The sequence below is a fragment of the Ranitomeya imitator genome, chromosome 2 (genome assembly GCF_032444005.1).
Source record: "Ranitomeya imitator isolate aRanImi1 chromosome 2, aRanImi1.pri, whole genome shotgun sequence".
NCBI lineage: Eukaryota > Metazoa > Chordata > Amphibia > Anura > Dendrobatidae > Ranitomeya > Ranitomeya imitator.
In genome coordinates, this window is record NC_091283.1 from 397,452,712 (window position 1) to 397,479,570 (window position 26,859).

Genomic DNA, 26,859 nt, shown 5'->3' on the forward strand with positions numbered 1-26,859 from the left:
CCGCCCCCTCGATGACACGCTTCCCCTCGCCGCTCAGTGACACGCAAGCCGCAGCTATGCGTGTCAGTGACAGAGCGTCTAAGGGAGCGACGGAGGGCTAGAGTCACTACGCACGCGCACCTGCCTGGTGCGAGACGGGGAGAATAGTCAAACAACCGGACCAGTGACCAGAGAGAAAAGGGGAAGAAAAAAAAAAACCCTCCCGAAGGAAGAAGAAATAATATGTTTCTAGTGTAAATAAATAAGAAAAAAGAAAAAGAATACAGGGATGGGAACAGAATGGGCCAGAAAAAATAATAATTAATAGTGGTAAAGTGAAATAAATAAGAAAAAGTAAAAAAAGGAATAATAAATATGAGAAATATAAATACGAAGTGCTGGTGAATGTGCAATAAAAAGTGAATGAACAATAATTGGACTAAAGGTGTTTATTAACATATATGAATATAATAAATAGTAACAGGTGAACAATATAGAAACCTCTACCCGATTTCCTTATATATGGTAATACGGCCCTTGTGACTGTAGTATACCTAGGCTTATAAAAAGTGAACCGTGCAAGTGTTGAACAGTTGAAAATGAAGACAAAGCTTACTTATACTACGAACAACCAGAAGAAAGGAGGGGGGGGGGGGGACGGGAGGGGGAGGGGAGGGGGAGGGGAAAATAGGGAAGGTGGGGAAAGGGTGGGAGAGGGGGGGGAAAGAGGAAGGGAACATATACCTCCTATAGACTATCCTATATACACACTATGGAAAAAATGGAGACCATAGCCACCCAGATAACCTAAAACCCAAAAAAGGGGAGCCCCCATCCCTACAGCACCCAATTATCACGAACCGTGGGTAGGTACTCCCCATGTATGAATACACAGGAAATCACAAGACTATAAAAATGTGCATCTAGTAAAAATCTTACAAACAATTCCATGTACAATAAAATATTATATGAATCTATTAATAATGCGATACATAAACAGGTGTTGTGGAAAATAAATACCCCCAAAAAATGGGGATTCCCACCGAACCACCACATACAATAATACAAAGATACTAAAACTACTGTGAAACCCTCCACACAGAGAAAGTATAGCGAGACCGAACAAAGAGGACATTGAAAATAACAATAATAATTCTTCTTCCTGGATATTCTCGAGATTATGATCTTCTCTCCACCGGATGTCCCAAACCGCTAGCTCCATAGGAAAGAGAAATAAGTTTCATAGACACATCGACAACTAACGAGCCTCTCACATACTAAAATAGAGACACAAAAGAAATAGCAATTAGAAGTTAAAAATAACAACACATATAATAATAACTACAAATAAAAAGCAACTAACCCCTCAAACCCCTAAAAAAATGCCAATTACAGGAAAGCAGAGAATCCCATATTTTCATTCAGGCCTACAGGGCTCATAGCACTTAGACGGAAAATCCAATGGCATTCCAACTGTGCCAACATCCTACTAGTATCACCCCCTCTAACGCCTAAATCCAGTTGATCGATGGCTTTGAACCTTAGGCCCCGAGATTTACAGTTGTGATGTCTTTTGAAATGACGTGGTAATGTTTTCAGTAATGTGTCATCTCCAACACTTGCCGCCTTTTCAATGTCCAAGATATGCTCTCTCACCCTTATTTTAAATTCTCTGGTGGTTAAGCCAATATATATTTTTCCACATGGGCACGTTGCCTGGTAGATGACTTCCTTGGACGAACAAGTGAGATGTTTACGAATGTCATATCTTCTTGTACCCTCTGCGTTGAAGAAGTGTTTAGATTTATCCTAGTTTAGACAGGCTTTACATAGCCCACATGGAAAGAAGCCAGGGGATAGGTCACTGCCCGGAAGGGGTCGTTTTGGATTATAGTGGCTGTGTACCAATAAATCCTTCATATTAGCCGAACGTCGGGCCACACATTGTGGGGCCTGGGGTAATATCTGTTTAAGGACAGGGTCTGTTAACAGAACTTTCCAATGTTTGCAGATCAAATCCTTCAAATTGTTCCATTGTCCATTAAACGTGGAAATGAAACGGACCTGCTTCTCATCTTTCCTTTCTTTAATCTTGTTGGTATACAGGAGCTCATTCCTCGTGGTGGACTTGGCCCGTCTATAACCCCTCCTAATCATTCGCCGACTATACCCTCTATCCTCAAACCTTCTAGTCAGTTCCTCGCACTGTTTCTCAAACAAGATGTCATTAGAACAAATCCGTTTAACGCGAAGGAACTGACCTATAGGGATGCCTCTAATTGTGCTCACTGGATGAGAAGATTCCGCATGCAGGTAAGAGTTGGTGGATGTAGGTTTCCTGAACACGTCCGTACATACAGAACCATCACTGGCAGTCTCCACCCATATATCCAGGAATTCCAAACACCTGCCAGATCTAAAGGTAAGTTTTACATTGATTTTGTTATCATTCAGTTTCTTCATCAGGGTCTCTAAACCTACCTCATCCCCTTCCCACACAAACATCACGTCATCAATATAACGCATCCAATTTTGGACCTGTACCATTTCAGGGATAGCCTCCCCCAAAAAGATGTCTCTTTCCCAGGCTCCTAGGAATAAATTCGCGTACGAGGGGGCACATGAAGCCCCCATAGCCGTACCTTGTGTTTGGAGATAGATGTTTTTGTCAAAAATGAAGACATTATGCCTCAAAACGAATTCCAATAAGATCAGGATCAGGTCCGCCAGGCTATTCTCTATATTGCTTGTTCGAAGGAACCAGGCTGTGGCTGCCAGCCCATCACTGTGTCGTATAGAAGTATATAGGGCTTCGATGTCGGCCGTGACTAGAACCTGATTTTCATCCAGTTGTAGCTGATCAATTCGTTGCAGGGCTTGAGTAGTATCCCTAACAAAAGAGGGAAGGGTAGAGACTATTGGTTTGAGAAAATAATCAACCACATCTGCAATGATTTCACAAAGACCCCCTATCCCGGCCACAATTGGACGCCCAGGGGGGTCCAGGGCATTCTTGTGTACCTTAGGGATCAAATAAAACGTCGCCAATTTTGGCTGAAAGTCCCGAATCCTATCCAGAAAGGTTTTTGTGATCAAACCGTCATCATAGGCTCTTTCCAAGATCACAATCAGTTCCTGTTGAAACAAGGCGGTAGGGTTAGACACCAAGCGTTTATAACATGTTTCATTCTTAAGTAGCTTGTGAGCTTGCCTAACATACATGTCCACCGGCCAGACCACCAAATTTCCCCCTTTATCCGCTGGTTTATACACAACGTCATCCCAGCTCCTAAGTTCCTCCAGGGCCATACGTTCTTCTTTTGACAAATTATTCTTATATCTTTGTGACTGGGCTATAGTTTGAATCTCATTACTAACTAGACGTGTGAATACTTCTACTGCTGGACATAGACCCAGGGCCGGGAAATTCTTGGATTTTACAAATAGGTTAGATGGAACCATACTTACCCCCTGTTGTTCTGTCTCCAAAGATTCCAATATTTCCACCACCTCTCTATCCTCCATAGTTGTTGAAGTTGTCGGATCACATCCAGCTGGTTTGAAATGAAGTTTTTTCAGGATAATCTTACGCGCAAATAAATTCAAGTCCTTTATCGCAATAAAGGGGTCTAGGGGAGTTGAAGGGGAAAAAGTAAGTCCCTTTTCCAAAAGATCAATCTGTGCTTTAGTCAAACTATGCTTAGACAAATTTAATACCTTCATGGTATCCCTCGCTTTCCTTGGTCCCTTGGGTCTCTGAAATATGTCAGCATATTTACGTCTACCGCTTCTCAGATGGAAATCACGATTATACGTAGTTTCATTGGATGATCTCCCACTCTCACTTCCAGATGCACTTGAAACATCAGAAATATCTGTTCCTACTTGTTGGGATGGAATATCCATCTTCCTCTGTTGCCACTTATATACTTTACAGGTTTCATAGTCCTTGTTGTCCCGTATAAATTTCTTCAGCTTACCACCACTAACATCCTCTTCCCATTTATCCACATCCTTTCCTAGTTCTTTGAACCAGGACTCCAGGGATTCCTTACTCATACCCGCCTCCAACAATTTATATATAGCCTCCAGTTCTTTATCCATGTCTCTCAGGCAAACAGTGTTGTGCTCAATTATTATTTTGATAAAATCCAAAGAGCAACTTGAGGCAGTATCCACCCATTTGGAGACCAAATCCTCACTATTCAAGTCAAAGGTCGGGTATAGCTGTATCCTCAGACCCCTGGGTATAATCTTCTTACTTAAATAATTCTCCAAAGAGGCCTTATTCCACCAAATTTTTGTTTTTTTATGTAGAATATTTTTATATTTAAACAGCAATTCCCTGCATCCTGCATTGGCATCTTGCGAAACGTGAACGGAATTTTGCTTGAAAATACTATCAGCCTTAGATCGCCAAGTTAATTCCTTAGCCTTGAAATCCATCATGGATAGACACTCTGTTACAACAAACAGCACAGCAATTAGTACAACTAAGGTCTGAGATACCATCTAGTAGGGCACTTCAAGATACTCAGCGCCCACCAACAGACCGCAGCTAGAAATAAGAAATAATAAAGAGATGGTGTTTACCTTTCATACAGTGGCGTCCCCTCACCCCGACGCGCGTTTCGCCTCCTGCTTCTTCCGGGGGCGTGCCGGATTAGTTGAATATAGTATCTTGAAGTGCCCTACTAGATGGTATCTCAGACATTAGTTGTACTAATTGCTGTGCTGTTTGTTGTAACAGAGTGTCTATCCATGATGGATTTCAAGGCTAAGGAATTAACTTGGCGATCTAAGGCTGATAGTATTTTCAAGCAAAATTCCGTTCACGTTTCGCAAGATGCCAATGCAGGATGCAGGGAATTGCTGTTTAAATATAAAAATATTCTACATAAAAAAACAAAAATTTGGTGGAATAAGGCCTCTTTGGAGAATTATTTAGGTAAGAAGATTATACCCAGGGGTCTGAGGATACAGCTATACCCGACCTTTGACTTGAATAGTGAGGATTTGGTCTCCAAATGGGTGGATACTGCCTCAAGTTGCTCTTTGGATTTTATCAAAATAATAATTGAGCACAACACTGTTTGCCTGAGAGACATGGATAAAGAACTGGAGGCTATATATAAATTGTTGGAGGCGGGTATGAGTAAGGAGGATTAGTTGAATATAGTATCTTGAAGTGCCCTACTAGATGGTATCTCAGACATTAGTTGTACTAATTGCTGTGCTGTTTGTTGTAACAGAGTGTCTATCCATGATGTATTTCAAGGCTAAGGAATTAACTTGGCGATCTAAGGCTGATAATATTTTCAAGCAAAATTCCGTTCACGTTTCGCAAGATGCCAATGCAGGATGCAGGGAATTGCTGTTTAAATATAAAAATATTCTACATAAAAAAACAAAAATTTGGTGGAATAAGGCCTCTTTGGAGAATTATTTAGGTAAGAAGATTATACCCAGGGGTCTGAGGATACAGCTATACCCGACCTTTGACTTGAATAGTGAGGATTTGGTCTCCAAATGGGTGGATACTGCCTCAAGTTGCTCTTTGGATTTTATCAAAATAATAATTGAGCACAACACTGTTTGCCTGAGAGACATGGATAAATAACTGGAGGCTATATATAAATTGTTGGAGGCGGGTATGAGTAAGGAATCCCTGGAGTCCTGGTTCAAAGAACTAGGAAAGGATGTGGATAAATGGGAAGAGGATGTTAGTGGTGGTAAGCTGAAGAAATTTATACGGGACAACAAGGACTATGAAACCTGTAAAGTATATAAGTGGCAACAGAGGAAGATGGATATTCCATCCCAACAAGTAGAAACAGATATTTCTGATGTTTCAAGTGCATCTGGAAGTGAGAGTGGGAGATCATCCAATGAAACTACGTATAATCGTGATTTCCATCTGAGAAGCGGTAGACGTAAATATGCTGACATATTTCAGAGACCCAAGGGACCAAGGAAAGCGAGGGATACCATGAAGGTATTAAATTTGTCTAAGCATAGTTTGACTAAAGCACAGATTGATCTTTTGGAAAAGGGACTTACTTTTTCCCCTTCAACTCCCCTAGACCCCTCTATTGCGATAAAGGACTTGAATTTATTTGCGCGTAAGATTATCCTGAAAAAACTTCATTTCAAACCAGCTGGATGTGATCCGACAACTTCAACAACTATGGAGGATAGAGAGGTGGTGGAAATATTGGAATCTTTGGAGACAGAACAACAGGGGGTAAGTATGGTTCCATCTAACCTATTTGTAAAATCCAAGAATTTCCCGGCCCTGGGTCTATGTCCAGCAGTAGAAGTATTCACACGTCTAGTTAGTAATGAGATTCAAACTATAGCCCACTCACAAAGATATAAGAATAATTTGTCAAAAGAAGAACATATGGCCCTGGAGGAACTTAGGAGCTGGGATGACGTTGTGTATAAACCAGCGGATAAAGGGGGAAATTTGGTGGTCTGGCCGGTGGACATGTATGTTAGGCAAGTTCACAAGCTACTTAAGAATGAAACATGTTATAAACGCTTGGTGTCTAACCCTACCGCCTTGTTTCAACAGGAACTGATTGTGATCTTGGAAAGAGCCTATGATGACGGTTTGATCACAAAAACCTTTCTGGATAGGATTCGGGACTTTCAGCCAAAATTGGCGACGTTTTATTTGATCCCTAAGGTACACAAGAATGCCCTGGACCCCCCTGGGCGTCCAATTGTGGCCGGGATAGGGGGTCTTTGTGAAATCATTGCAGATGTGGTTGATTATTTTCTCAAACCAATAGTCTCTACCCTTCCCTCTTTTGTTAGGGATACTACTCAAGCCCTGCAACGAATTGATCAGCTACAACTGGATGAAAATCAGGTTCTAGTCACGGCCGACATCGAAGCCCTATATACTTCTATACGACACAGTGATGGGCTGGCAGCCACAGCCTGGTTCCTTCGAACAAGCAATATAGAGAATAGCCTGGCGGACCTGATCCTGATCTTATTGGAATTCGTTTTGAGGCATAATGTCTTCATTTTTGACAAAAACATCTATCTCCAAACACAAGGTACGGCTATGGGGGCTTCATGTGCCCCCTCGTACGCGAATTTATTCCTAGGAGCCTGGGAAAGAGACATCTTTTTGGGGGAGGCTATCCCTGAAATGGGACAGGTCCAAAATTGGATGCGTTATATTGATGACGTGATGTTTGTGTGGGAAGGGGATGAGGTAGGTTTAGAGACCCTGATGAAGAAACTGAATGATAACAAAATCAATGTAAAACTTACCTTTAAATCTGGCAGGTGTTTGGAATTCCTGGATATATGGGTGGAGACTGCCAGTGATGGTTCTGTATGTACGGACGTGTTCAGGAAACCTACATCCACCAACTCTTACCTGCATGCGGAATCTTCTCATCCAGTGAGCACAATTAGAGGCATCCCTATAGGTCAGTTCCTTCGCGTTAAACGGATTTGTTCTAATGACATCTTGTTTGAGAAACAGTGCGAGGAACTGACTAGAAGGTTTGAGGATAGAGGGTATAGTCGGCGAATGATTAGGAGGGGTTATAGACGGGCCAAGTCCACCACGAGGAATGAGCTCCTGTATACCAACAAGATTAAAGAAAGGAAAGATGAGAAGCAGGTCCGTTTCATTTCCACGTTTAATGGACAATGGAACAATTTGAAGGATTTGATCTGCAAACATTGGAAAGTTCTGTTAACAGACCCTGTCCTTAAACAGGTATTACCCCAGGCCCCACAATGTGTGGCCCGACGTTCGGCTAATATGAAGGATTTATTGGTACACAGCCACTATAATCCAAAACGACCCCTTCCGGGCAGTGACCTATCCCCTGGCTTCTTTCCATGTGGGCTATGTAAAGCCTGTCTAAACTTGGATAAATCTAAACACTTCTTCAACGCAGAGGGTACAAGAAGATATGACATTCGTAAACATCTCACTTGTTCGTCCAAGGAAGTCATCTACCAGGCAACGTGCCCATGTGGAAAAATATATATTGGCTTAACCACCAGAGAATTTAAAATAAGGGTGAGAGAGCATATCTTGGACATTGAAAAGGCGGCAAGTGTTGGAGATGACACATTACTGAAAACATTACCACGTCATTTCAAAAGACATCACAACTGTAAATCTCGGGGCCTAAGGTTCAAAGCCATCGATCAACTGGATTTAGGCGTTAGAGGGGGTGATACTAGTAGGATGTTGGCACAGTTGAAATGCCGTTGGATTTTCCGTCTAAGTGCTATGAGCCCTGTAGGCCTGAATGAAAATATGGGATTCTCTGCTTTCCTGTAATTGGCATTTTTTTAGGGGTTTGAGGGGTTAGTTGCTTTTTATTTGTAGTTATTATTATATGTGTTGTTATTTTTAACTTCTAATTGCTATTTCTTTTGTGTCTCTATTTTAGTATGTGAGAGGCTCGTTAGTTGTCGATGTGTCTATGAAACTTATTTCTCTTTCCTATGGAGCTAGCGGTTTGGGACATCCGGTGGAGAGAAGATCATAATCTCGAGAATATCCAGGAAGAAGAATTATTATTGTTATTTTCAATGTCCTCTTTGTTCGGTCTCGCTATACTTTCTCTGTGTGGAGGGTTTCACAGTAGTTTTAGTATCTTTGTATTATTGTATGTGGTGGTTCGGTGGGAATCCCCATTTTTTGGGGGTATTTATTTTCCACAACACCTGTTTATGTATCGCATTATTAATAGATTCATATAATATTTTATTGTACATGGAATTGTTTGTAAGATTTTTACTAGATGCACATTTTTATAGTCTTGTGATTTCCTGTGTATTCATACATGGGGAGTACCTACCCACGGTTCGTGATAATTGGGTGCTGTAGGGATGGGGGCTCCCCTTTTTTGGGGTTTTAGGTTATCTGGGTGGCTATGGTCTCCATTTTTTCCATAGTGTGTATATAGGATAGTCTATAGGAGGTATATGTTCCCTTCCTCTTTCCCCCCCCTCTCCCCCCCTTTCCCCACCTTCCCTATTTTCCCCTCCCCCTCCCCTCCCCCTCCCGTCCCCCCCCCCCCCTCCTTTCTTCTGGTTGTTCGTAGTATAAGTAAGCTTTGTCTTCATTTTCAACTGTTCAACACTTGCACGGTTCACTTTTTATAAGCCTAGGTATACTACAGTCACAAGGGCCGTATTACCATATATAAGGAAATCGGGTAGAGGTTTCTATATTGTTCACCTGTTACTATATATTATATTCATATATGTTAATAAACACCTTTAGTCCAATTATTGTTCATTCACTTTTTATTGCACATTCACCAGCACTTCGTATTTATATTTCTCATATTTATTATTCCTTTTTTTACTTTTTCTTATTTATTTCACTTTACCACTATTAATTATTATTTTTTCTGGCCCATTCTGTTCCCATCCCTGTATTCTTTTTCTTTTTTCTTATTTATTTACACTAGAAACATATTATTTCTTCTTCCTTCGGGAGGGTTTTTTTTTTTCTTCCCCTTTTCTCTCTGGTCACTGGTCCGGTTGTTTGACTATTCTCCCCGTCTCGCACCAGGCAGGTGCGCATGCGTAGTGACTCTAGCCCTCCGTCGCTCCCTTAGACGCTCTGTCACTGACACGCATAGCTGCGGCTTGCGTGTCACTGAGCGGCGAGGGGAAGCGTGTCATCGAGGGGGCGGAGCCGCACGCAATGCGCCGCCAGCTGCCGGTGCTCTCCTAATAATTGCCTCTCACTTTTAAGCACGATCACCCCTCACCTCGGCACGCCCCCGGAAGAAGCAGGAGGCGAAACGCGCGTCGGGGTGAGGGGACGCCACTGTATGAAAGGTAAACACCATCTCTTTATTATTTCTTATTTCTAGCTGCGGTCTGTTGGTGGGCGCTGAGTGGGCGCTTGATGTTAAGGATCCGGATTCTCATTGGTATTACCATCACTATTAAGCGATACTCTTATATGGTTAAACATTCATAAATATTACTATGGCTAGTTAGTTTATATGTGGCCACTGTGCCAGTTATCAGCATTATGCCATTTTAGTAATTATTGGGATTTCTCGTAACTAATATATATCTGACACACTCAGTATACGTGCCCTTATGTTTATTGGTTATCCTACAGTTACCGTTTATATTTTTATACTTCTGAGTATGGTGTTTTGATTCTGTACCTTGTTCTGTGGGGTCCCCTACGGTTATTTTGCTTTTTTATTGTATGTTTTTAAATTATTGTATCAATAAACACTTGGTTTTTAATTTTTGGGATCTCTTCGTTCTTCCCATGTGTATTTGTGTGGGATTAGTTGAATATAGTATCTTGAAGTGCCCTACTAGATGGTATCTCAGACATTAGTTGTATACATTTTGCTATCAGGTCAGATTAATATTGAGGATCTGAGAGGCCAGTAGTACCTTTCTAACACCCCCGCCCCCTTTTTCTGTTCGTTGGTTATAGGGAAAGGAAGAACAGAGAGAGAGAGAGAAAAAGAAAGGAGAGCGAATGAAAGAGCAGAGAGAGAAAGGAGGGGAAAGAAAACAAAGAAAGAGGGGAAAGAAAGAACAGAGAGAGAAAGAAAGAGGAAAGAAAGAACAGAGAGCGAAAGAGAAAGAGGGGAATGAAAGAAACAACAGAAAGAAAAAAAGAAAGGGGAAAGAAAGGAGAGAGAGAGAAAGAAAGGGGAAAGAGAACAGAGCTAGAGAAAGGGGAAAGAAAGAACAGAGAGAGAGAAAGAAAGAACAGAGAGAAAGAAAGAACAGAGAGAGAAAGAAAACAGAAAAAAGAAAGGAGAGAGAAAAAAAGATTAGAGAGGGAAATAAAGAACACAGAGAAAGAAATAACAGAGAGAGAAAGAAAGAACAGAGAGAAAGAAAAAAAAAGATTAGAGAGGGAAAGAAAGAATAGAGAGAAAGAAAGATTCTCTAAAGATACTATAGTGGCCCGGCTCCCATTGTAATGCCCACCTGAGCATCCCGCTGCAGGACATATCATGATCCGCTCACATGGCTGGCATCCCCGATTCCAAGGCGAACCCGCAGTCCGCGCTGTCGGAGGAGGACACGGTGATGGATCTTAAGCATTCCCTGAAGTGCCTCCATGGTTCCGTCACAATCTACTCCCGAAATTACATAATTTCCGGTCAGCTTCCAGCACGTCACTTCCGGTGGAACGTCACGTGCGAGTTTTAAAGTGCTCCTCAGGGCTTCGCCGTGTACTCCTGTGTCCACAGGAAGATTAAGCTCCCGGCCGGGACAGCCTCTCAAAATCGGGACTGTCCCGCTGGATCCAGGATGGTTGGGAGGTATGAAATTTGCTCCCCACCATACACCGACATCGTACAAGCACGGCTCCACACACCTCATACACACACGGTTCCGCTTTGTATGCATCTTACACACACGGCTTCGCTCCGTACACCTCACGCACACATACTCTCCACTCAGTACACACATGGCTCCACTACGTAAGCCTTGTACACATGCGGCTCTGCTCTGTACACCTTGTACACACGCGGCCACGCTACGTACACCTCCTACACACATGGCTCCACTCTGTAAACCTTGTACATATGCGGCTCTGATCCATACACCTTGTTCTTATATTTCTCAGCTCCGGACACCCCGTACACACACGGCTCCACTCCGTACAACAAGTACACACATGGCTCTGCTCCATACGCCAAGTATACACACAGCTCCACTCCGTACACCTTGCCCACACGCGGCTCCGTTCTGCACAAATCGTACACACACGGCTCCACTCCGTACACGAAGTACACACACGGCTCCACTCCGTACACGAAGTACACACACGGCTCCGCTCCATACACCTCGTACACACATGGCTGCCCTCCGTACATCTCGTACACACATGGCTCCACTCCACACACCTCGTACACACACGGCTCCACTCCGTACACAAAGTACACATACGGCTCCACACAGTACACCAAGTACACACACTGCTCCGCTCCATACACCTCACACACAGGACTCCACTCTGTACACCAAGTACACACTTGGCTCCGCTTCATACACCAAGTACACACACGGCTCTGCTTCATACACCTTGTACACACGCGTCTCTGCTTCACACAAATCGTACACACATGGCTCCGCTCCGTACACCTCGTACACACACGGCTCCACTCCGTTCCCTTTGTATACACACGGCTCCACTCCATACAAGTACAGACACGGCTCCACTCTGTACACCAAGTACACACACAGCTCCGCTCCATACACCTCGTACACACATGGCTCCGCTCTGTACACCAAGTACACACACGGCTCCGCTCCATACACCTCGTACACACATGGCTCCGTTCCGTACACCTCGTACACACATGGCTCCGCTCCGTACACCTTGTACACATACGACTTCACTTCGTATACTTTGTACACACACGGCTCCACTCTGTACACCAAGTACACACACGACTCCGCTCCATACACCTTGTACACACGCGTCTCTGCTCCGCACAAATCGTACACACATGGCTCCGCTCCGTACACCTCGTACACACGGCTCTGCACCGTGCACCTCGTACACACACGGCTCCGCTCCGTATACCTTGTACACACTCGTCTCTGCTCCGCACAAATCGTACACACATGGCTCCGCTCCGTACACATCGTATACACCCGGCTCTGCTCCGCACACCTCGTACACATACGGCTTCGCTCCGTATACCTTGTACACACACGACTGCTACATCTGCAAACCCCTCCTGACCCCACACATCAACTTCCCCTCATCCAGCACCATGACAATCACCACAGCAGAGTCCTGCATACAGGAGGACCCTGATCATGTGACCGCTGACTCCTCCCCCTCCTGTGACCTCATCACAGGCCCTGTGTGCACAGAGCAGCCATCCATGAGCAACTCGAGGAGATGCATGGAGAAGAGCGACTTTAGCGTTAGGACCTGTGATGATGTCACGTGAGTTGGGGAGGGCTGGATGAGGAGATCCAGGACGGAGCCCTGAATAGACTCAATAGCGTAGCTTAGTAACTGAACCTGCATCTCCGACGCAAATACAGTAACTACACCGAAAGAATCTGCCGCCCCCTCTCTTTAGGGACGGCAGTGCCACCTGAGCCAAAGAGCTTAACTCGCCTCATGGTAGCGGCGCCACTGATCTCACGGCAGTCAATGTGAGAGGAGGGGATACAAAAGAGCTTACAGTACTGTGAGAGGAGAGCTGCGGAGATGTTTCTAATGAGACATCTGGTATTTAAAATGTAACTTTTATTCGATTCAGAAACATCTGTGTTGGAGCACTTGGTCCACGCCCTTATAATCTGCTATCTCTCAGATAACTCTTTTCTCAATCCTTTACAATCTGGTTTCCACCCTTAACACTCTACTGAAACTGCCCTTACTAAAGTCTTTAGTGACCTATTAACAGCAAAATCCTATTGTCACTACTCCCTGCTGTTTTTCCTGGGTCTTTCTGCAGCATTTGACACTCTAGATCACTAGCTCCTCCTCACCATGCACTGTTCTATTGGCCTCAAGGACACCCTTCTCTCTTCGTTCTTCTCCTATCTGTCTAACCGCTGCTTCACAGTATCTTTTGCAGGTCCTTCGTCCTCTACTCTTCCTCAATCGTTGACAGTTGGATATTCACGTGCTCACATAATCTTTTACATGATACCCTGCTATGTCCGTTGTAATGACTGTGTCGGACGGTACAGGAACATGGCCTGATCATACATTTCCTGGGCATGGGATGAAGCAAAAGAGAATACAGGCATTACAGCACAGGATCACAGCTGATTCTTTCTGTGAGGTAAAACATTTCACTGCCTGTTTTGTAAGCAATGTTTTATCTCAAAGAAAGAATCAGCTGTGATCCCATAGCAAAAACGGAATTCTATTATTTATTTTTTTATGCTTACTTATTTTGCTAAGCATTATTTACAGTTGTGCTCAAAAGTTTACATACCCTCGCAGAATTTTTGCTTTCTTGGCCTTTTTTCAGAGACTATGAATGATAACACCAAAACTTTTTCACCAGTCATGGTTAGTGGTTGGGTTAAGCCATTTATTGTCAAACTACTGTGTTTTCTCTTTTTAAATCATAATGACAACCCAAAACATCCAAATGACCCTGATCAAAAGTTCACATACCGTGGTGATTTTGGCCTGATAACATGCACAGAAGTTGACACAAATGAGTTTGAATGGCTACTAAAGGTAACATCCTCACTTGTGACCTGTTTCTGGATTGGAAGTCATGGGGAAAGCAAAATAATTGCCAATAGATCTGGTAGGTAGGTAGGTAGTTGAACTGTATAAAACAAGAAAAGGATACAAAAAGATATCCAAGAAATTGATAATGCCAGTCAGCAGCATTCAAACTGTGATTAGCAAATGGAAAATCAGGAGCTCTGTAAAAACAAAACCATGGTCAGGCAGACCAACAAAAATGTTGTCCACAACTGCTAGAAAAATTGTTCGGGATGCAAAGAAAATCCCACAAATAACATCAGCTGAAATACAGGACTCTCTGAAAACTAGGAAGCGACAATTTGAACGCAAAACGCTTGTTGGGGTACGTGGACGAGGTAAGGGCAGGACATATCATCACCATGGGTAATTAACCCTTTTGCTTTTTACTAATATCATTATGCATTGATACTGGGTGCAGCACTGAGATTTAGGGATCTTTATATTGGTCTTTTAGGTTAACATAGCCATGCACATGTGAAGTCCTTTGGTCCATTGCAATAGATTACATGCCCTGTTGTTTCCCTCTGACTGCACCTCATGCATGTACTGATCCTGTCCTTTCTTCGGCCCTATTTCTACAGCTATGGATTCAATCACTTTGTGATTAAAAACCCATGTATTATATAAGTTGTATATTTCTTTGGATATAATTTGTTTTTGTATGTTATTTATTTTTATTGCATTAAAAAATTTTGATGAAATTTTATTGGCACATTTTGACTTGATGTTTTCCTTGATTATACATAGTTTAGCGAGTTGCCTTCTATATGGGTAATTACTATTACTGGTAAACATATGTAGACCAACAAAAATGTTGTCCACAGCTGCCAGAAAAATTGTTCGGGATGCAAAGAAAAACCCACAAATAACATCAGCTGAAATACAGGACTCTCTGAAAACTAGTGGTGTGGATGTTTCAAGATGCACAATAAGGAGACACTTGAAGAAAAATGGGCTGCATGGTCGAGCCACCAGAAGAAAGCCTACAGTAAGCAAAACCGCACAGAGACGAGCCTCAAAACTTCTCGAACAAGGAAATGATGTGATGAGACCAAAATTGAACTCTGTCCATTTATAAACGATACATTTGGAGAGAGGTAAACAAGGTCTATGATGAAAGGAACACCATTCCTACTGTAAAGCACGGAGGTGGATCGCTGATGCTTTGGGGATGTGTGAGCCGCAAAGGCACAGGAAACTTGGTCAAAGTTGAAGGAAAGATGAATGCAGCACATTATTAGCAAATTCTTGAGGCAAATTTGCAATCACTAGCCCAGAAGCGGCGCATGGGACGTACTTGGATGTTCCAGCATGACAACGATCCAAAATACAAGGCCAAGTCAACCTGTTATTGGCTACAGGAGAACAAAGTGAAGGTTCTGGAGTGGCCATCTCCGTCTCCTGATGTCAATATCATTGAGCCTCTCTGGGGAGATCTGAAGCGCGCAGTTCATGCTAGACAGCCCAGGAATTTACAGGAACTGGAGGCTTTTTGCCAAAAACAGTGGGCAGTTTTACCATCTGCCAAAATAAAGAACCTCATCCACAACTACCACAAAAGACTTCAAGCTGTCATTGATATTAGAGGGGGCAATACACAGTAATAGGAAATGGGGTTATGTGAACTTTTGATCAGGGTCATTTGGATGTTTTGAGTTGTCATTATGATTTAAAAAGAAAACACAGTAGTTTGACAATAAATGGCTTCACCCAACCACTAACAATGAGTGGAGCCGCAGCGTGAAGACCAGAAGAGGACGTCATCTGATGAAGATGGGAGGCGCCGGACCGGACCGCGACACCCATCGGATGGAACGGGGACCGCCCCTGGGTGAGTATAATCTAACCTCTTTTTCTTATCTTTTAGGATACATCTGGGGGCTTATCTATAGCATTCCAGAATGCTGTAGATAAGCCTCTGAAGCTGGTGGGCTTAGCTCACCCTCGATTTTGGGGGTGACAGGTTCCCTTTAATCATATTAAGCTGGGTAGTGCATTCCAAAGAATTGGCGAAGCATGTGAAAAGTCTTGGAGACGGGAGTGGGAGGTTTTGATTATTGACAATTCTAACCTCCGGTCAAAATAATCATCTTTTCATCATATTTGAGTGCTGCATTTATATTGAATGGAATTTTACTTGAACACTATTGCACTGTAGTGCTGAGTATTAACTATTACAAACTGGTGAAAATTCCTTTTTAAACAGCAAGAGGCTACAGGACCAGCAACAAACGTGTCTTGGATGCAACTGTAAAGGGGGACTCCACTTTCCACACTTTCTCATCCACTCATCTATCACAATAGAGTGGCAAGGAGTTCGAAGTGCACCTCACAGTTAGTTTTCACATTCACACCACACTTTTCGCTGTACCACTCGCTGTTTTTATAGACCAGTGTGACACCTGCACTGGGTCACACACTAGCACACACCACCCAACTTTCCTGAGTAACTGCTAGGTACTCTTCTTGCACTCTGACATTCGCATAGCCACATAATCAAGCTATTCCCGCCCTCTTCAGGGTTTGTTGGTATGTTTAGGGCAAGAACGAACAAACTTGTTGAATTTTAGCTTTAATATAGAAAAAGAGTGCTCCCCTTCTTCTCAGAGCCATAACTTTTTTAATTTCCGTCAATATGGCCATTTGAGGGCTTGCTTTTTGCGGAACGAGTTGTACTTTTGAACGACACCATCAGTTTTAACATATTGTGTACTGGAAAACGGGGGAAAAAAATCCAAGTGTGGTGAAATTGCAAAAAAAAGTGCAATTCCACAGTTTTTTGTTTTGCTTTTTACTATGTTCACTAAATGCTAAAACTGACCTGCCATTATGATTCTCCAGGTCATTATAAGTTCAAGGACACCAAACCTGTAAAACAGGAACACATGAGCCGTGTTCACAGTGAACAAGCCTGTAGAGACATGTTCACACCACCAAGAGACTTGAAAACACAAAAAAGCACAGTAAAACCAAAAACACTCTGTTGCAAAAAAAATCACAGTGAACAGCAAGTGCTAGTAAAAAGATGAAAAAACAGGGTATTTGGTTGATGCGTTTTTTGCAAAAAATGTATACTAAGCCGCTCTACCAAACTCTTTGACTTTTTTGGCAACTGAGAGTTTTTGGTTTTACTGTGCTTTTTTGTGTTTTCAAGTCTCTTGGTGGTGTGAACATGTCTCTACAGGCTTGTTTGATTACATACATCAGTTAAGACTGCTCTGATACGGGTATACCTTGACGCAGGGGTCTCAATCGGGTGGATATATGGGCCGCACACATTTTTTGCAACAGTGTGTTTTTGGTTTTACTGTGCTTTTTGTGTTTTCAAGGACACCAAACAGGTCTAGGTTCTTTATTATCTAAGTGGTGAAAAAAAAATTGCATCATTTTCCGATATCCACAGCGTCTTTATTTTTCATGATCTCGGATTGGGTGAGGGCTTATTTTTTGTGCGCCGAGCGGACGTTTTTGATGATACAATTTTGGTGCAGATAAAATCTTTTGATCACCCATTATTGCATTTTAATTCAATGTTGCGGCGACCAAAATATGTAATTGTTGCGTTTTGAATTTTTTGTCGTTGCATCATTTAGCGATGGGGTTAATTCTTTTTTTATATTGTTTGGGCGACTCTGAACGCGGCAATACCAAATATTCGTATGTTTGAATTTTTTTATTTTATTTTGAATGGGGGGTGATTTGAATTTTTATATATTTTTTTTTTTTTTATATTTTTGAAAACTTTTTTTTTTTTTTTACTTTTGGCATGCTTCAATAGTCTCCATGGGAGACTAGAAACTGCCATAACACTATCGCCACTCCTACATATAGGCGATGATCAGATCACCTGTATGTAGCAGAATTACTGACTTAATATGGGCGGCGCTCATAACAATCCAGCAGTGACAACCGTAGAAGTCTGCTGGAAACCGCTGGTTGTCATGCTAACCCTTCGGTGACCCCCGATCACGTGACGGTCACTGATGGGTGGATTTCCGGCATGCTTGCCGGAAGCGCGTGCTAAATGCCGCAGTCAGAGTTTGACAGCAGCATTTAACAGGTTAACAGCCGTGGATGGATCGTGATTCCACCCGTGGCTGTTAGAGGCAGATGTTCAAACCAGCTGACATGTGCCGGAAAAGATGTGGGCTTACCGCCAGAGCCCACATCGAAGGGAGGTTGTCCGACATCGGTGTACTATGACGCCTGATGTCTGAAAGGGATTAAAAAAGGTTACAAAATATAAAGTAATAAAAAGAAATCCAGGCAAAAACAATATAAAACAAAAAGGATAAAATGCACGAGTCTTTCAAATTGGATCCTTGAAAGTCTCTGGCGGAGGAGAATGCTGCAGGAAATGTGGACAGATCCGCAATACTCATTGCTTCTCTTGGGGTCTGACACGGATATTCCTTAGATGACATGTTATAAATGTTCTCTCCCTTACTGCTCTCAGTTGAAGTTAAAAGAATATGACTGATTAAATTCTTATCCGGTTATAGGCCATATTTCTGCTGTTAACCATATTTTCCTCCCATGAACCTTCAAGAGAAACAATATGACTGTCCTCTTACCTAACATCCATCAAGCATCCTATACATACTACACATGAATATAATATATCCATAATTCAGGGAGATATGCCGCTCCTGCAGGTTGTCAGGTACCAAAACATTTGCAGTTTTACTCACAGGTACGAATATGCTCCCTGATCACGGATATATCCTATAGATTGTGTCAAAATCTGAATTTTTTAGATATGGCATAGAAAATTATTGTACTTCAATTTATATGTGACTCCTCTGATATGGAGCCATCCGTTCTGCTTTTGGGACAGTATTTCTCGCCTTGCATTAAGTAGCACCTCTTTAGTAATGAGGATGTACACAGTCACAATTTGCCCTTACAACAACTGTTAGCTACTTGTCTGTATACACAATACATGTCTGCTCTGTATCTGATAACTTGCTTCATTTAACTGTTCGCAGCAGTAGTCAGTGATTCAGTGCCCCCATCCTTTGAAATTTAAGTGTATAGATATTTCTAGTTTGATTTTTTTTTACCTGTGTAAATTGGATAGGCTGTTACCAACAACTAGTGAGAATTTCATGTCAGTAGCACCTTTAGAAATATATTTACTTGCCTCAGAAAAGAGGACTTGAACTCTAGTGCCATCTATTGGAAGTATCAATCCTTTAAGTCAATAGCAATTGTTTAACCAGCCTTGCCATATGACTTAAGGCCCCTTCACATTAAGCGACGCTGCAGCGATACCGACAACGATCCGGATCGCTGCAGCGTCGCTGTTTGGTCGCTGGAGAGCTGTCACACAGACAGCTCTCCAGCGACCAACGATCCCGAAGTCCCCGGGTAACCAGGGTAAACATCGGGTTACTAAGCGCAGGGCCGCGCTTAGTAACCCGATGTTTACCCTGGTTACCAGCGTAAAAGTAAAAAAAAACAACCACTACATACTTACCTACTGCTGTCTGTCCCCGGCGCTCAGCTTCTCTGCACTCCTCCTGTACTGGCTGTGAGCACAGCGGCCGGAAAGCAGAGCGGTGACGTCACCGCTCTGCTTTCCGGCTGACCGACGCTCACAGCCAGTACAGGAGGAGTGCAGAGAAGCTGAGCGCCGGGGACAGACAGCGGTAGGTAAGTATGTAGTGGTTGTTTTTTTTACTTTTACGCTGGTAACCAGGGTAAACATCGGGTTACTAGGCGCGGCCCTGCGCTTAGTTACCCGATGTTTACCCTGGTTACCAGTGAAGACATCGCTGGATCGGTGTCACACACGCCGATCCAGCGATGTCCATGGGAGATCCAGCGACGAAATAAAGTTCTGGACTTTGTTCAGCGACCAACGATCTCCCAGCAGGGGCCTGATCGTTGGTCGCTGTCACACATAACGATTTCCTTAACGATATCGTTGCTACGTCACAAAAAGCAACGATATCGTTAACGATATCGTTATATGTGAAGGTAACTTAAGGATAAAAGGGAAACCAGAATTTCAATTTGCAGACACAGTGTTTTAGTTTATTGCCCCATGTCAGTGCACAGCATGAGATCTGATTTGGTTGTATGAGAGGCTTCTGACTGGGATCTAAGGGTAAAGTTTCACTTTGTGGGGAGTGGCATGCCTGGCGCTGGAAACAATTGGTTAAAGGCACAATGAAACATTAACCTTTGAGGAAGATAGGTTCAACAGAAAAGAAAACAATTGAAAGAGCATAAACTGGTAACCTATCATCATACTCTATTAGACCCATCTTTGTGAACTACTCTTTGTGTCAGTTGATAATTGAATTGTATTGCAATTTGTTTGGAAATGTTATGAAGCATATAATATAAGTTAACATAATATCCATGCATTTTTATTTAAAAATAATCAGATTTTGTTCTTGGCAGATGACTGTGCAAGGAACTCAGAGGGATATCTGATATTTACAGATGAACATGGTGTCACAAATACATGTGAAAAAAGGGCCATTATCCCAGATATACCTCAAGCACTTCTCAGGAAAAATCTGTTGCATACTCAACAGTTCTTTTCTTCTGCTTCAGCAGAGACCAGTATGCAAAACAAAAGTCACATAAGGGTTGCTGAAGATGAAATTACTCATATAGGGGAGAAAACATGTTCAAAATATGGGAAATGTTTTAATCGGAAAGCAAATATTGTTACACATCAGGGAATTCACATAGGAGATATAAAATTTTCGAGTTCAGGATGTTGCAAACAAAGCGAGAAATCAACACTTGTTATAGATAAGGGAATTTACATGCAAAAGAAGCCATTTTCCTGTTCAGACTGTGGAGCACGTTATAACAAGACGACAGTGGATAAACCATTTTTAAGTTCAGAATGTGGGAAACCTGATGAAAAATCCAAACCTTTTACAGATCAGGAAATTAGCATGGGATGCAAGCCATTTTCTTGTTCAGACTGTGGGAAATGTTATAATAAGAAATCCAAACTTGATACACATCGGAGAATTCACACAGATGATAAATCATTTTCAAGTTCAGAACTTGAGAAACCTAGCGAAAAAGCCAAACTTGTTACAGATCAGGAATCTAACAGGGGAGAGAAGTCATTTTCTTGTTTAGATTCCGGGAAATGTTATAATAAAAAATCCAAACTTGATAAACATCAGAGAATTCACACAGATGATAAAGCATTTTCAAGTTCAGAATGTGAGAAATCCAAACCTGCTACAGATCAGGAAACTAACACGGGAGATGTGACATTTTCATGTTCAGACTGTGGGAAACTCTATAATAAGAAATCCAAACTTGTTATACATCAGAGAATTCACACAGGGAAGAAGCCATTTTCATGTACTGAATGTGGAAAATGTTTTATTCGGAAAACAAATCTTATAACACATCAGAGAATTCACACAGGGGAAAAGCCATTTTCTTGTACAGAATGCCAGAAATGTTTTATTTTGAAATGTAATCTTGTCATGCATCAGAAAATTCACACAAAAGAGAAGCCATTTTCATGTATAGAATGTGGGAAATGTTTTAGTTGGAATCACCAGCTTGTTACACATCAGAGAGTTCACACAGGGGAGAAACCATTTTCATGTTCACACTGCGGGAAATGTTTTAGTTGGAAGGTTAATCTTGTTACACATCAAAGAATTCATACAGGTGATAAAGCATTTTCAAGTTCAGAATTTGGGAAGCCTGGTGAGAAATTCAAACATGTTACAGATCAGGAAATTATCACGGGAAAGAAACCATTTTCATGTTTAGATTGTGGGAAATGTTATAATAACAAATTTAAACTTGATACACATCTGAGAATTCACACACATGATAAAGCATTTTCAAGTTCAGAATGTAGGAAACCTAGCGAAAAAGCCAAACTTGTCACAGATCAGCAAAGTAACATGGCAGAGAAGCTATTTTCATGTTCAGACTGCGGAAAATGTTATAATAAAAAATCCAAACTTGATAAACATCAGAGAATTCACACAAACAATAAAGCATTTTTAAATTCAGAATGTGGGAAACCTAGGGATAAATCCAAACTTGTTACAGATCAAGAAATTACCATGGAAGAGAAGCCATTTTCATGTTCAGAGTGTGGGAAATGTTATAATGAGAAATCCAAACTTGATAAACATCAGAGAATTCACGCAGATGATAAAGCATTTTCAAGGTCAGAATGTGGGAAACCTAGCGAGAAATCCAAACTTGTTACAAATCAGGAAGTTACCATAGAAGAGAAGCCATTTTCATGTTCAGACTGCGGGAAATGTTATAATAAGAAATCCAAACTTGATACACATCAGAGAATTCATATAGATAATAAAGCATTTTCAAGTTTAGAATGTGGGAAACCTAGCAAAAAAGTCAAACTTGTTACAGATCAGGATCTTAACATAGGAGAGAAGTTATTTTCTTGTTTAGATTGCGGGAAATGTTATAGTAAAAAATCCAAACTTGATAAACATCAGAGAATTCACCCAGATAATAAAGCATTTTCAGATTCTGAATGTGGGAAACCTAGCAAGAAATCCAAACTTGTTACAGATCAGGAAATTAACATGGGAGAGAAGCCATTTTCTTGTTCAGACTGCGGGAAATGTTATAATAAGAAATGCAAACTTGATAAACATCAGAGAATTCACTCAGATGAAAAGGCATTTGCAAGTTCAGAATGTGGGAAACCTAGTGAGAAATCCAAACTTGTTACAGATCAGGAAATTACCATGGAAGAGAAGCCATTTTCTTGTTCAGGCTGCGGGAAATGTTATAATAAGAAATTCAAACTTGATAAACATCAGAGAATTCACTCAGATGAAAAGGCATTTGCAAGTTCAGAATGCGGGAAACCGAGTGACAAATCCAAACTTGTTACAGATCAGGAAATTACCGTGAAAGAGAAGCCATTTTCTTGTTCAGGCTGTGGGAAATGTTATAATAAGAAATCCAAACTTGATACACATCTGAGAATTCATATAAATGATAAAGCATTTTCCAGTTCAGATTTTGGGAAACCTAGCGGAAAAGCCATACTTGTTATAGATCAGGAAATTAACACAGGAGAGAAGTCATTTTATTGTTTAGACTGCGAGAAATGTTATAAGAAATCCAAACGTGATATATATGAAAGGATTCACACTGAGAAGATACCATTTTCATGTACAGTATGTGGAAAATGTTTTGATCAGAAAACAAATCTTGTTACACCTCAGGGAATTCAAACAGATGATAACGCATTTTCAAGTTCAGAATATGGGAAATCTAGTAAGAAATCGAAACTTGTTATAGATCAGGAAATTAACACAGGAAAGAAGCTATTTTCCTGTCCAGAATGTGGGAAATGTTATAATGAGAAATCCAATCTTGATACACATCAGAGAATTCACACAGATGATAAAACATTTTCAAGTTCAGAATGTGGGAAACCTGGGAAATCCAAGCTTGTTACAGATCAAAAAATTAACACAGAAGATAAGTCCTTTTCATGTTTAGACTGTGGGAAAAGTTATAATAAGAAATCCAAACTTGATAAACATCAGAGAATACACACAGATAATAAAGCATTTTCACAATGTGGGAAACCTAACGAGAAATCCAAACTTGATACACATCAGAAAATTCACACAGGGTAGAAGCCATTTTTATGTAGAGAATGTGGGAAATGTTTTGATTGGAATAGAAATCTTGTTGCACACCGGAGAATGCACATAGGGGAGAAACCATTTTCATGTTCATAATGCTGGAAAGGTTTTAACTGGAAACATAATCTTGTTACACATGAGAGAATTCACACGGGAGAAGCCATTTTCATATACAGAATGTGGGAAATGTTTTGAGTGGAAAACAATTTTTGTTACACATTAAAGAATTCACACAGGTGATAAAGCATTTTCAAGTTCAGAATGTGGAAAACCTAGTGAGAAATCTAAACTTGTTACAAATATGGAAATTACCATGGGAGAGAAGCCATTTTCATGTTCAGGCTTCGGGAAATGTTTTAATTGGAATCATAATCTTCTTAGACATCATATAATGCACACAGGGGAGACTTTTTCTTCTACAAAATGGGGAATGTTTTAAATGGAAATCTAGTGTTGTTAGACATCAGAGAATGCACACAGGTGAAAAACCATTTCCATGTTCAGGTCATAGGAAATTGTTTAAACATAAATCAAATCTTGTTGCACATCAGAAAATTCACAGCGAAAAAAACTTTCATGTTAAGAGTGTGGAAAATGTTTTGCTGGTAAAACAAATCTTATTAGATCTTGGAGAACTACCATAGGGAAAAATCAATTGTAATCATTAGAATATGAGAAATATTTTACCAAGATATTAGACCTTTTTAATAATTGTATTGACAACATGTACAAGGAAAATCATATAGAGAAGCAAAGTCATATCTACAATAGAAAGGAAAAACAATCTAAAGCTCTAAATGATTATTAGAAATTGCAATAATGGTGGGATGCCATGACAACTAGGGGCTGGCCAAGGGCAGCTGAGTTTATCATGATGGCAGGAGACCATGATTTTTTTATACACTGAACATACATTATTTGTCCCTCACACACATTATGATGCTCCCTGCTGGATCATAATACAACGTGATTCCCCTAACATGTTTCTCAATAAAGTATGGTGCCACTACAATGCTCTTAATACAGTAGATAGAGCACATAACGAACATAGCAATTGATATACATCAACTAGAAATAGTTATTAAATACACTACCTAAGGAGTATGTGATATATATATCTGCTAAGTAGATGAATGGTAGATAGTGATGAGCGAATATACTCGTTACTCGAGATTTCCCGAGCACGCTCGGATGTCCTCCGCGTATTTTTTAGTGCTCAGAGATTTAGTTTTCATCACCTCAGCTGAATGATTTACATCTGTTAGCCAGCATAAGTACATGTGGGGGTTGCCTGGTTGCTAGGGAATCCCCACATGTAATCAAGCTGGCTAAGAGATGTAAATCATTCAGCTGCGGTGATGAAAACAATCTCTGGGCACTAAAAAATACTCGGAGGACACCCGAGCGTGCTCGGGAAATCTCGAGTAACGAGTATATTCGCTCATAACTAATGGTAGACCATTCAGAAAATGACTTGAACCAAAAGGAGAACACCGAACTTAAGGTCAAAAGAGGTGCCCGCACTTGTAATAAACAAAGAAGGTAGAATATATATTACACATAAAATACAATAGATATGATTAAACACCGAACCATCAGATAGATTGAAAAATAGTACATCTCCATTATGTAAATACCATTCAAAATGAATCATATAAGTTCTAAATGTCAGTAGACAAATAAAAGGTATCTGTTAGGAACAGCATCCATGTACCTGGGTGGTCCTTGGGAAGTGCGCCGAACTTGAACCAAATACCACCCAGGTGATTACCTTGTCTCTCCATCTATGTCCCTATCATAGACTTTATATGGATGCTTTCCTTTGTTCCACATATATGCACCACAAACCATTGCATACTATTTGCAGTGCCTATCTCTACTTCAGAGCTACCCTTTTAACAGGCACCTATATCTTTTGCATCACACTGGTGTGTATCAGAGTACTATATCTTGATCCCCATTGTCTAATAGATACCTCCTATTTGTCTACTGACATTTGCCTCTATCTTATATATTGGTCTCTGTAGGAAACACTAAAAAAAACTCACACAGCTCTGTCTCCCTCCGTTCTCCTTTTTCAAATTCAGGACTTATATGATTCACTTTGAATGGTGTTTACATAATGGAGACATGTACTATTCCACAATCTACTTGATGGTTCAGTTTTTAATCATATGTATTGTATTTGTAGTGTTATCGTATACCACGCAAGATGATAAAGGTATTTTATCTTTTCACTTATGTTCCACACTCTTCTTTTGATCTTATGTTCGATGTTCTCCTTTTGGTTCAAGCTCCCAATACAGTGTCAGGCCCCCAGTACAGCATCCATTACAGTATAATGCCCTCCATATTTCAACCAATATAGTATGAGGCCACTACCATCCCTCCAAAACAACGTAATACTCTCCCAGTGCCCACAAATATAGTATGAGGCTACCACTATGCCCCTCAATACAGAGTGCACACCAAATGCAATATGATGCTTCCAAAGTGCCCCTTAATTCAGCAAGGCTCCAGAGTGCACCTCAAAACAACATTGTGCCTCTCCATGCACAGAAAATTGTATTCCTCCCCCTCCCCCCCCCCAAAAAAAAAAAAAAATTATTCAACAACTTCCTTTTCTACTTTGCACTGTTCCAGCCTATGCTGCGCATGAAAAGAAGCTCTGGGCAGCAGTCTCTATCTAGTGACATAATCCTGTCTGCTGAGCCAGAACTGAGACACTCCAGGTGAATGGTAGAGCAATGGTAGAGCAATAATTTAACTGCTCCACCATTGTGTTTAATTGTATATGCATTTTTAATTGCAATTACAATTGAATTTTGGACATCGGGAATAGGAATGGCTGTTTGACCTTCTTCCCAGATCACAGGTTCTGTAGTGGCCATGTATTCTGCCTCCATTGGCAGTATACCATTGATTAATTCCAGTTTAGAATCAAATAACTGCCTCGGCAACTATCCCAATTACATGCAGTAGCGTCTC

The 26,859-nt window shown here is 41.2% G+C and overlaps 1 protein-coding gene across 1 annotated transcript in view; it reads left to right on the forward strand.

Annotated features, from left to right (window-relative positions):
- LOC138666669 (oocyte zinc finger protein XlCOF7.1-like) overlaps positions 1-24,310 on the forward strand; it is a 136,410-nt gene extending 112,100 nt beyond the window's left edge. The window contains exons 7-8 of the mRNA XM_069754858.1: positions 20,639-23,858; positions 24,097-24,310. Of these exons, the coding sequence (XP_069610959.1) occupies positions 20,639-23,858; positions 24,097-24,310 (3,434 nt within the window). The remainder of the gene's footprint in view (positions 1-20,638; positions 23,859-24,096) is intronic.
- The last annotated feature ends 2,549 nt before the right edge of the window (positions 24,311-26,859 follow it).